We start from the raw sequence: 12,152 nt of genomic DNA on the forward strand, positions 1-12,152 counted from the left end.
AAGCAGTCACAACAGAGAATCATGCACCCAGTTTTGAGAGATGGCAGATGCAGCAGAACTGCACTGTCTGAGAGGACCCAGAGAGAAAATAGAGGCAGACACAGGTTAATTGTGCCTCTGACAAACTCATTGGCAGGTTACCTTTCCTTTTGGGCTGAGGGGCCTGACAAGGCTTGTCAATAAATGTTTTCAAAGGTACAAGGTTAATTCATCCTGGAGCACCTTCTGTTCTGACTTCAGCATTCCATACAGTTCAGCTATCACACCCTCATAGATCCATTTTTCCTTTTGATCTGTTTAGAATACCTGCACTGCTGGCAAACAGGAAACTGCAAAAGGAAGGAGATATTCCTCCAACACAAGAATGTCACAGGACTCTCAAAGGTGCTCATACAGCCTGACTCCAGTCACAAGTTTCATGTGAATTGTGGGGCTTGGGAGTTCCTCCATGTTCCTGGGACTGCGGACTGTAAGACAGTCAATCAACAGCTTTTGAAGAACAACCAGGAATTAGAGCAACCTCCAAGGAAATAGGTTTTCCTTATTAGATGTAAACCAGCTGGCACAATAGACTCTTCACTTGCCTTTAGAACCTGTTCTGCTCCATAGCTATTTCAGGTCTGTGATCTTGGGAAAGGGAGCGTGAGAAGCAGTACCACCTAGTAATTTCAGCTCCAGCTCTGATATCAAGCCCAGTAATAAAATGCTTGTATCTCTAAAAACGACTTACTTTATTAAAGTGCTGAAGTTTATCAATCAAATTATTGATGAGTGGGTCCAGTCCTCTGACTTTCAGTTCTGGATTATTAACCTGTGCCTTCAGTCCATTGGAAACAACTCTGCTGGTGTAACTGAAAAAAGAAAGAGAAACAAAAGAAGACATCAGTGACTGGAACCATATCCATTGGAATCAAATTAAATGGAACATTGAAAAAGCAAATATTCTGTAAATGGGAATAGGTATTTGAAAGTAAATATTTCTGGTTTTAAGTGCACCAAACAAGAATGAAAAAAAAAAATAAATCACAGTTTCTTGCAGTATCATTTATCACTTCAAACCATTGAAGTCATGAACTGGCAAGTTCATAAACATCATAGAGGTTCCTTTCATTCATATTTGAACCTTTGTAACTGACATTCTCAATTTCTTCCATAGAGCAATCAAAGCTGAGAGCTTCCAAAAAAAAAGGAAAGATATAATTCTTCCATAATTACAGAAACCCAAAGACTTTAAGAAAGAAACTAAACACCACAACTCTGAAGTAAATTCCAATTAAACTGCAGCCTGATTTTGAAAAGATTCTTAATCAGTGTGAGATTTGACTTTTCTTGCCAGACTAGCAGTTTATCACCAAACTGCCTAGAGACACTGCAAAGAAACCCCTGTTCTTCTACCAGTGCTCCTCACCATGCCATATCTGCATCATGAAATCACTACTTAGTCCATGTACAGGAATTCTCTCTAACCATCATCCTTCATTTGAGGAACGGCAGCTGTTCTTCCGCTGCAACAACCTGTCTCTTACCAGTAATCTTCTCTCACTAACTGCTGACTAAACAGTTTCTGCCAGTCTTTTCATGGTATCACAGTATCACCAAGGTTGGAAGAGACCTCAAAGATCAAGTCCAGCCTGTCACCACAGACCTCATGACTTGACCATGGCACCAAGGGCCACGTCCAATCCCCTCTTGAACACCTCCAGGGATGGTGACTCCACCACCTCCCCAGGCAGCCCATTCCAATGGTGAATGACTCTCAGTGAATAGCTTTCTCCAGTGTATTCTCAAAACATAACTGGCTTGGGCTCTATTCATGTGATTTCATGGGGAAAAGTACAGGATTGTGCTTATTTAGTCTCTACTTCTGAACATGTCTTCACCACAGCTGAGGAGGTGAGTTCATCAGCACACATATGCTGAATCAAATGCTTCCTGGCAGTATCCACACTACTGCACAACAGCTGTTCACAATTTAAGTTCAACCCAGCCACAAAGCTGCAAAACCTAGAATGCAGAGCTCTCTTTTTGGTGAGTCATGATTTTGAGGGTTCCAGGTAACCACTCTCATTCATTCAGCACTCGTTTGTCACAAAGTGCATTGCAGATGTTTGCATAACCAGTTATGAACTGACAAGTGACTGTTATTAAACCAAACTCTTCTAGACACACATACATGCCAGGGAGGATCTCATTAAGACAACATGTTGGCATTTTTATAAGTCAGGTGGTAATCAGATGTGCCCCCTTGGACTGAAATGTCAAGAGAAACACCCCACTACATTTTTTACTTTGATCACACCTACGTACTTCAATACCTCAGATGTTCTCCTACCAGTGACTTTTTCACTGCAAACCAATTTGTGCTGAAGCTGAGGACAGCATTTCAAAGTAGAAAAAAGTGCCTGAATTCTATTGCTGAAATTGACAGACTGTGGCAGGGGGAGACCTCGCTCTCCAAATAGATTGGTCTTATCATAATTTCATTTAGGATGAACAATACATTTTATGCAAACTGCTAGCAAAGCATACTAGGAAGCACAGTGATGTAAAAGGTGTGGTTCAAAATCCACTTTTGCAGCAACCTCAATAAATTTCACTTCTCAGGAAAAAAAAATTAATTGAAAAAAAATGAGAAGAAATTCAGAGCAATCATGGGTTTCACTGATAGCCAGATAATATTTAGAGGACAAACATTAAGGGAATCCTTTTTCAGTGAGTTTGCATTTTTTTGTTCACTGAGTGAGTCTTTTAAAGGCAATGTTCTAATTTTCCTCGCTGTGTAACTCTCGCAAGTATAAACTAATCTTGAAGCACAAACTTTCACAACGCCATGGTACGTGCAAAATGATGCTCAGGGTCTGCTCTTGCAAATGGACTTAGAGAGCTGAACCAATGCCCTCAGGAGGAACTCAGCTGAAATGTTATTTTGAAGTCAAGACTGGTATAGATGGTATGAATTCACATCGATTCTTTTGGACAGTACAAGAGCACTGTTGGACCCCACCTGCCATTAGCTTCAATCACAAATCATTTTGTTAGCTGAATGCTTATCATCATTCACTGTGTAAAAGCACATGGTTACCCACTGTATCACAGTATCACAGTATAACTTAGGTTGGAAAGGACCTCAAGGATCATCGAGTCCAACCCATCAACACAGACCCCATGACTAGACCATGGCACCAAGTGCCACGTCCAATCTCCTCTTGAACACTTCCAGGGATGGTGACTCCACCACCTCCCTGGGCAGCACATTCCAATGATGAATGACTCGCTCGGTGAAGAACTTTCTCCTCACCTCGAGTCTAAACCCCCCCTGGTGCAGCTTGAGACTGTGTCCCCTTGTTCTGGTGCTGGTTGCCTGGGAGAAGAGACCAACCCCTTCCTGGCCACAACCACCCCTCAGGTAGTTGTAGAGGGCAATGAGGTCACCCCTGAGCCTCCTCTTCTCCAGGCTAAACAATCCCAGCTCCCTCAGCCTCTCCTCATAGGGCTTGTGTTCAAGGCCTCTCCCCAGCCTTGTTGCCCTTCTCTGGACACGTTCAAGTGTTTCGATGTCCTTCTTAAACTGAGGGGCCCAGAACTGGACACAGTACTCAAGGTGTGGCCTAACCAAAGCAGAGTACAGGGGCACAATGACCTCCCTGCTCCTGCTGGCCACATTATTCCTAATGCAGGCCAGGTAGGTGTACAGGGTCACTGGACAGCTTTTTGAGATCATCTAGTTGCGATACAATTTAATGGGTCAGCTCAAGGTCTGTTCAGTGATTCTCTGCGTGTGTTTCTTTGTCTAATCAGGAACTCACAGAATAACAAAAATAAGAAGAAGAATAACAAAAAAGCAAGGGTTTTCTTGACTGCTCTCCATTCAACCTCTGGTTAAAGCTATTGGAATTTCTCTAGAGGCTTCTGTCATTATAATCCAGATTAAAGAATGCAAAATTGCTTTCCCTTCCAAGTTGGTTGGGGAATTTTTTGGCAAATTATACTGTTTTCTTTTTTCATTATACTGTTCCCCCCCGAATCACATGCCTCCGTTAAACGCTTCTAAGCAGTATTACAAACTTACAGCACTGCATGGAGTTTGCATACACACAACCAGTTCAGAGACAGCAGGAGCAGCAACATTAATGCCAGAGTCCTCAAACAGACGGGACATGGAAAGTCAATCTCAGTCAACTCTCCTTTACATGCATCATGATCAGGAAAATAGGACCATTTGGTATGAACAAGTTCACAGTCCACAGCCTATAAAGCTCTAGAGATACATGTTAATTATGCACAGATACTTCTGTTGCCCAGATTGCTTGTAATTAGATTTACAAAGTGGATTACCTAGATTTCAGATGTCAGAGAAAACATGCATGAGTTATGTAAATCCTACATAATTTCTTTATCTCCTTGATCTAGAATAGCTTCAGCATGGTCATCACTAACAACTACATCTAACTGCTAATGTGAGGCTCCACCACATAACAGTTGGCTTAGCTGTGGTCTAGAACCTGACCTGGGCAACTAAAAATGCCCAGAAAACCAACTATATATAAGTACAGTTGTGATCTGCCAAATGAATGGCATAAAAAGCTGATGTAAAGAGAGGCAAAAGACTTGAAAAGCACAACAAAACCACAATGACCTGTAATCCCTACTTGTCCTGTGTGTTCTTACTGAGAGATCACCTCTGTAATGAGACTCAGATGAACTAAGTGAAGGTGAGTCTAGAGAAGGTGGACTGCACCTCTTGAGGAGGAGGAGACATGGTGGAGAACTAAAGAACTGCACAGCCAGGGAGAACAGAGAAATTCCTCCAGTCCATCACAACCAAGAACCAAACACTATATTAGAAAAAGACTGAAACTACTATCTTGTAAACTGTGACTCCTTCTACTAGCTCTGTACAATGCAAAAATACTTTGAAATAAACACTATATATTTCCTGAAAGATAATCTGATTGCTTCACTTCTGTGTGCTATCTAAAACATTATTTTTGTTGACATCAGATCCTGAATTACTGGAAATGTACATTAAGTAAGATCAGAAATTGGTTTCCTTTATTTAATAATCTGCAATTTAACTGAAATATTGTAGTACAGAATTGTTAACTCTGCCTACAGCTCTAGTACTTTATTCATACTAAACCCAGAAATGTCAGTAGGAAAAGCTAGGAAAGTTGTATTAAAATACTGTCACTGGAGCAACCCTGAAAGTCATTGTTACACTGGAGCCCAAGGAAGAGCATGTGCAGACAGAATTTTCATCCAAACCTCAAGTCTCATGTCAATGTTATTTGGGCAAAGCTTGGACACTTTAAAAAACAAAAATGTATTTTTATATACAGTCTCACCAGAACAAAGTAGAGGGGAAGGAGACTCTCCCCTGACCTGCTGGCCACACTCTTTGTAATGCACCCTAGGTGGGGAGATTCAGGCTGGACATGAGGAGGAAGTTCTTCACCATGAGAGCGGTGAAGCCCTGGAATGGGTTGTCCAGGGAGGTGGTTGAGGCCCCGTCCCTGGAGGTGTTTAAGCCCAGGCTGGATGAGGCTCTGGCCAGCCTGATCTAGTGTGGGGTGTCCCTGCCCATGGCAGGGGGGGGTTGAACTAGATGATCCTTGTGGTTCCTTCCAACCCTGACTGGTATTATGATACTATGATATATATATATAAACCCCCCAACCCCCAGTTTTCCAGTGCTTCAGAAGAAGAGTAGCCATTATTTTTGATCTTGGCTAACACAGCTCATCACAAGTTGTTAAAAAATAGGTAAAAAGTGAAATGCTGTTTCCACATGGAATTGTTTCAACTGAATGCACATGTTTTTATTTTCTGGACAAATATAGATAGGTGAAGATATCTGAGTCTAAACACTTATTTAAAAACAAAGCCAGATGCCATTCTGAAATGTGTTCTTTTTAACTCTTCATATGGAAAGAGATCAAGGTACAGGATTCCCTCAAAGGTAAATATGGCTTTTTAGCTAGTTTGGTACTTAAAAAACCCAACACATACAGAATAGAAATAACCTTAAGTTACAGGCAGAAGCTGCCTCGGGGCTAGATATAACTAGCAGTGACATTTAGCTACAAACCCCCAAGAAACGGGGTGCTGTTTTCACACCACTTCCTTTCCTCTTTCTTGCAGAAGACCACACCTGTCAGGGTAACAAATGTCAGAGAATGCTCTTGCAAGCAGTTTTTCCAAGTATTATTGATCAAACTCAGGATGAGAGACTATTTCCACTACTCCATATGCCTCAGGGTGCTATTACCCTGACTTGGTCCACTAGCAGCCAGTGAGCACCTGAGCTTTGGTTCAGTGGCTAATACTGTCCCTTTCCTGAATGCCATTTGCTCCAGCACACATAGTCACCAGAAGGATCACAGAACAAGATCTGTGCTGCCTGTAAAACCACCCAGAAGTAGATACCACTCTGCAGATAGTAACTGAAATGAAGTAAAATTACATCTTTTTAGGTCCATGTGTTTGAAAGTCAGACACTGGCCGCAGGCTCTCAGTTGCTAACACAACTCTGAAGGAGCCTGTTTATTCCAGCAGTGTACTGAATGCACTGTCAGAGCAGACACCACCCACCACCACTGAATGACTCAGAGGTTAAAGGGTTAGAGGGGGAGAAGGAAGGGAAGAGCTTTGAATGTGTCATTTAGCAAGAAGTAAGAAAGAGGGATAAGCTATTTAACTGGCCTTCAGATCCACTAAACAATTAATTTAGTTGCATTAGGCATGGTTTACCAGATGGTGTATTTTGTCTTGCTTTCATTCCTAATTTGACCCTTGGGCTAGAATGGTTTGCCTGAAATTCAGTTATGTAAATCCACTGCTGATGTACACCAGCCCATTGTATCTCCAAATTAAGAATTTCTGGACATTTCCCTTGCAGTTTTTAGATGCACCCTTTGGCACTGACCTACAGAGCTCTACATGGGATGATGTTCCCCGGATTCAAGGAACACAGAAGTATGTGCTGACCAGTAAGAGCTGTGCCACTGCACACCTGTATGGCTGCAGAATCTGAAATCATTCATCAAGATCATCAGCTTTGATCTGATTAATCTTCTTCCCACTTCCTTGCAAAATGGAAAGAACAAGCAAAGCATGTCTCAATTGTATATCCCTTGCCTGATTATCAGACTTGCTTGTCCCTCAGCAAGCAACCTTAAGGAAGCAAAGCAAATGCCTTTTTCCTGAAGCACTGATGCTTAGACAAAATTCTCCAGGAGGAAGCACCAGCCAGCACAGGAATCTCCTTTCATTCAGCTGTCCCTAAGATGCTCTACAGGACACAGCCCTCATCAAATTTCCTGATAACACCAAACTGAGAGGCTTGGCTGATACACCAGAAGGCTGTGTGGCCATTCAGCAAGACCTGGACAGACTGGAGTGCTGGGCAAAGGGGAACCTAATGAGGTTCAACAAGAATAAGTATGTAGTCCTGCACCTGGGGAACACCACCATCATGCATCAGTAGAGATTAAGGATTGTCCTGTTGGAAACCAGGGCCATGGAGAAGGACCTCGGGGTCCTGGTGGACAGTAGGTTATCCATAGGACAGCAATTTGCCCTTGCAGCCATGAAGGTCAATGGTATCCTGGGGTGCATTACAAAGAGTGTGGCCAGCAGGTCCAGGGAGATTCTCCTTCCCCTCTACTTTGTTCTGGTGAGACTGTATCTGGAGTACCACGTCCAGTTCTGGGCTCCCCAGTTCAAGAGAGACAGGGATATACTAGAGAGTCCAACAGAAGGCTATGAGGATGATTAAGAAGGGACTAGAACATCTATCTTATGAGGAAAGGCTGAGAGACCTGGGGCTCTTTAGTCTGAAAAAGAGAAGACTGAGAGGAGATCTCATTAATATTTTTAAATATCTGAAGAGTGGGTGTCAAGAAGGGGATACTCTCTTTTCAGCAGTGTCCACCTCAACCTGAAAACAAACTTCTTTACTGTAATGGTGATGGAGCGCTGGACCAGGCTTCCCAGAGAGGCTGTGTAGTGTCTTTCTCTAGAGACTTTCAAGACCTGTCTGCATAATTTCCTGTGTGACCTGCTCTAGGTGACCATGCTTTGGCAGAGGGGTTGGACTGAACGATCTTCAGAGGTCTCTTCCAACACCTACCATTCTATGAGACTAGTGGTGGGCAAGTTGTCCCTTGTCCCCCTACCCTGCTTCTTTCCCATCCTTGTCATCAAAACTGACCATCAGACAGACTGTGCTTCACCTTCGAGCAACTCCCACAACAGCATCACTCAGGGAGATGTCCAATATCATAATTTCTCTCACTTCTGTAATAGCCTAGCAAACCTGGATCACAGGCACTGAGCATCTTCCTGAGAGGTCTCAAGGAAAGGCATGATCAATCTAAGACCAGTGGTGCTCTCTAAGAACTAAAGGCTCTTTCAGTAAGCTGTCACAATAAACACTAGGGTAAAATATGGATATGTGAAGTGGAATGAAAATCAGAACCTTTTTGCACAATGAGAAACATTTTCATGTGTTCTAAGTGATCAGCGGAGCAGAAGTGGAGCAATATTCTCCAGAAGGAAGATTTATCTGTTTAAGTGTTCATTTTGAAACAATTAAGTAACTGCCAACAGCCTACAAGGAAGCTCAAGTCTAGCATATAACGAGTGTAGCTGCCCTGAAGATTTTTGTGAAGCAGAACTGACACTATGTGAATACTGTCTTTGCCAGAACTATTCTAATGGGCTTCAGTGGAAGCTTCACAAATAATCTTGCTTATTAGTAATTATAGGAAAGGATGAGACACATACAGTGTGCTAATGAGATATTAAAAAAAATCATCACAAAGCCAAATAGCTTTTGCAAGCTATAGTCTAGAAGATAAAGAGAATTGTAAGACTGCTGGTAAGAGAACAAGTTAGCAGAAGGCTTCAGGTGACTGGGTGATGCCACCCTATGAACACACTGGAAATCACAGGGCAAAGCACCTCAGGGAGGGAACGTACATGCAACAGACCTCACCACCAAAAAGATGTGTTCATCAGGTTTTTCCAGAATCATGCTCAAAATATACTGACTTGAGCTTCACTGGGTACTTGTACAATGCTTGACAAAATGGTGTAAAAAAGTTATTGCAGGCTGAAACAGTCCACATTCTCTTCCTACGTACAGGAAAAGTTAATAGTACCTTCAAGGCACCACGAAACCACCAAAGAAATTTGCAGAAGTTAATTGGACAGTCTTTATTATGGTGAGGGAAGGAAAGCAGTTGCCTGAAATAACATCAGATAGGAAAGCTCTTTAGTTTCAAGTGGAATAAACTCTACAGGACATGTAAATGATACCTCTACACCCATCAAAGCGAATATAATGAGCAATGAAAATGATAAAAACCCCAAACCTGAGAACCTAAGTGGGAACTGGCAGTATAAAGACCATTTGCCAAGAAATGAATCTGAGAAACAGAACAGAAAATAGAACAATAAACAACCAGTATATACTGATCAAAGCAACATCTGTGGCTATTCCTAGGGGAAAAAGTAGAGCTAATCTGAAACACCTTTTTCACAGTAACTCCTGGACTGGGAGAGAGCATTCTTCGAGTGCAAAGAGGAGAACAGAGCTGAGGGAAATCCTGATAGAGAATCTGATTCTGCACCTCTCAGAGTCTGGCAGCTTACACCCCATTCAGAGTGCTGTAGAAGACAAATGGAAGCACATGACTGCCTATCTTTCTAACCTGCCAGGTGGAAAAGACTGGAGGAAAACAGGACTGACTCAGCAAAAGAGAAAATGCAATCTCAGCAGAGGAGAGGACTTAACAAAAACATAAAAGCAGGCTACCACTAAACTTCACAGCAGTGCAAGGGGAATGAATATCTAGCAAGGGATCATAATATTTAGTTGATAGGACTTTTGGCAGGCCAAGGTGGCAAGAACCCAGTTTCCTTTCTGGAAACCCTTGTTGCTGATACATAAAAATTAGGCTTGATAGATGACCACAGGCATACAAAACAACATTCTATGATCAGAGCATGGATATTTTTATGAAGCAAAATAAGGATTGTCCTAATTTGCAGAGTATCTGACTTATGTCACAGGGAGATGACCTTGTCTGTGGCACATTAAAGGCATAGCAAAACAAAACATAACAAAAAATACATTCATGCTAAGAGGTCAAAATCTCAGCTCTGCTCAGAAGTCAGTTTCTCCAAATACACTTGGACACACATGGGAGATTAATGAGCAGCTGACAATAATGAATACATGAACTGCAGCTCTGCATGAACTGAAGTCAGAGACTGAACTCTGCACTCAGTCTTTGCTTAAGCCCTCTGGCTTCGGCACCCCCCACCATGCTCAATGCAGCCCACAGCTCCTACGGAGGCAGGCCTGGGTCCCTACTGCATTTGCCTGGTACTTCCACAACCAGAACTACTGCTGAGCCCAAGAGTGCAGCAAGTCTGGTGTTGAACACCGCTGCTCCTGCAGCAATTTCAAGTTTTCTGTCACAGTTTTTAATGCTTTCCACAACAGTGATCCCCATGCTTTTCTACCCTGACAATAACGCCAACATGAACCTGACTTTGCTTACTTCATATTAAACTGTGTTCCTCTCTCTCGTGCAGTTTGAAGAACCTTCCCAGGCTACTCTTCAAGGTGATTCACTACCTACCTTCACTCCTCCCTCAATGCCTACATGTATTACCATATTGACAAAGCCATCAACCACTGCCAAAGCTGGTGCTCTGTAGTGTGAGGCTGCACTTATCTGGTACTTACAGGACGCAGGGAGTAGATCAGATATAACATTCCTTCCCATCTCAAGAGATGTTTGAATAGTCCAGGCTTCAATATAATGCAGATGAGAGTTGCACTCTCTGTAGCCCTGTCATTTTCCCTGGCTGTTTTGGCTCCTGAACATTTTGTATTCTAAACATGCACTAACACACATTCGATTTTGGGCCCTTACAGAGTTTTTCCAATAGATGTGTGCAGAGCTATTCAAGGCAATTCGTATCTGCTCCAGTGCCTTCACTTCCACTCAAGTCTTAATATCTTATAGCAGATGTTTGGTCCTTTAGCCACAGATGAAAGAGTTATTGACCCTTTCTGGGCTGAAGGAGTGCGAGGCACACAGTTCCAATCTATTCCTATTTCCAGGTTAAAAACTTTATCAGTAAGATGGTGATGCTAAATTGTATAGAAGTAAAAAGTAAATAGGAGTAAATGCCACATAGAAAGAGATCAGACACTAAGGCTTCCAAATCTTCTGACTCAGAATTCTTAAACTCCTTCCCTTTTGCTTAATCTTTTTCACCAGCAAGACAGCTGAATTCATCATTCCAAAGCACCAAAGTTTTATTCCTTATAGAGGAAGCAATATTTTATTGCAGAAGCTATGAGCTACCTGTTCAGCTCACCAAAAGATTTATAGATTTCATCCAACTCCTTCCTTCTGCAACTGCTTAACTGGCATAGATCAGGACAATCAACATTTATTGTTCCCCTAACAGTTGAACAACAAGAGCCAAAACACACTTAGGATATTCTGCTGCCACAGGCTGATAGCTGCAGGCATTGGGTCAAGCCTAGCTTAATCACAATTATTCTGTAGGCATCCTTATTGCCACAATTCCTTGAAGATACACCCAAACTTCTTCCACTCTAGTGCCACAGGGACATGTTTTGAATATGGACTTCTTAGTACCACCTTCATGGTCTGGAAATAGATTAGGCAGGTAGCAAATTAAATTTGTTCCTAGCTTATACCTAAGTTCATTATCTAGCAAAAATCATCATTTTTATCACTCTTGAAAACAGTGCAGAAAATGATAGTGCTTGTGGAGGGAAAGTGGAGATTGAAATGCCTTAGCACTTGTGCTAGAGAAGTGTTTGCCCAGGTCAAGGCTGAAGAGCTCAAGAGTAATGTGGGAAACTGAGTGCCCCAATTCATGTTTTTGTCATTAAATACAAAGCATTGTTTTCCTGTTTGAGTGTTTGGTACTTCTCACAAAAATAACTGCACTGGTAGAGAGGTCAAATGTAGAAAGATTTTCCTGTCATGACAAATTTGAAAATGAGAACACTTCTACAAAAATCAATTTACTTAACCTATGCTATTCTTCTGCTAATACTGCTGAAGATTTATGTTTGGTTAAAACTGTTCCACAGT

The 12,152-nt window shown here is 42.1% G+C and overlaps 1 protein-coding gene across 3 annotated transcripts in view; it reads right to left on the bottom strand.

Moving 5' to 3' along the window:
* The window catches only part of LOC137444557 (glypican-5-like), a 449,156-nt gene that overhangs the window by 163,309 nt on the left and 273,695 nt on the right, over positions 1–12,152 (bottom strand). For all 3 annotated transcript variants that reach the window (XM_068145419.1, XM_068145418.1, XM_068145417.1), the window contains one exon: positions 731–851. In XM_068145419.1, the coding sequence (XP_068001520.1) occupies positions 731–851 (121 nt within the window). The remainder of the gene's footprint in view (positions 1–730; positions 852–12,152) is intronic.

Source organism: Melanerpes formicivorus, unplaced genomic scaffold (genome assembly GCF_026170545.1).
Source record: "Melanerpes formicivorus ecotype bairdi unplaced genomic scaffold, bMelFor1.0.p_v2 SCAF_12, whole genome shotgun sequence".
NCBI classification, from domain to species: domain Eukaryota; kingdom Metazoa; phylum Chordata; class Aves; order Piciformes; family Picidae; genus Melanerpes; species Melanerpes formicivorus.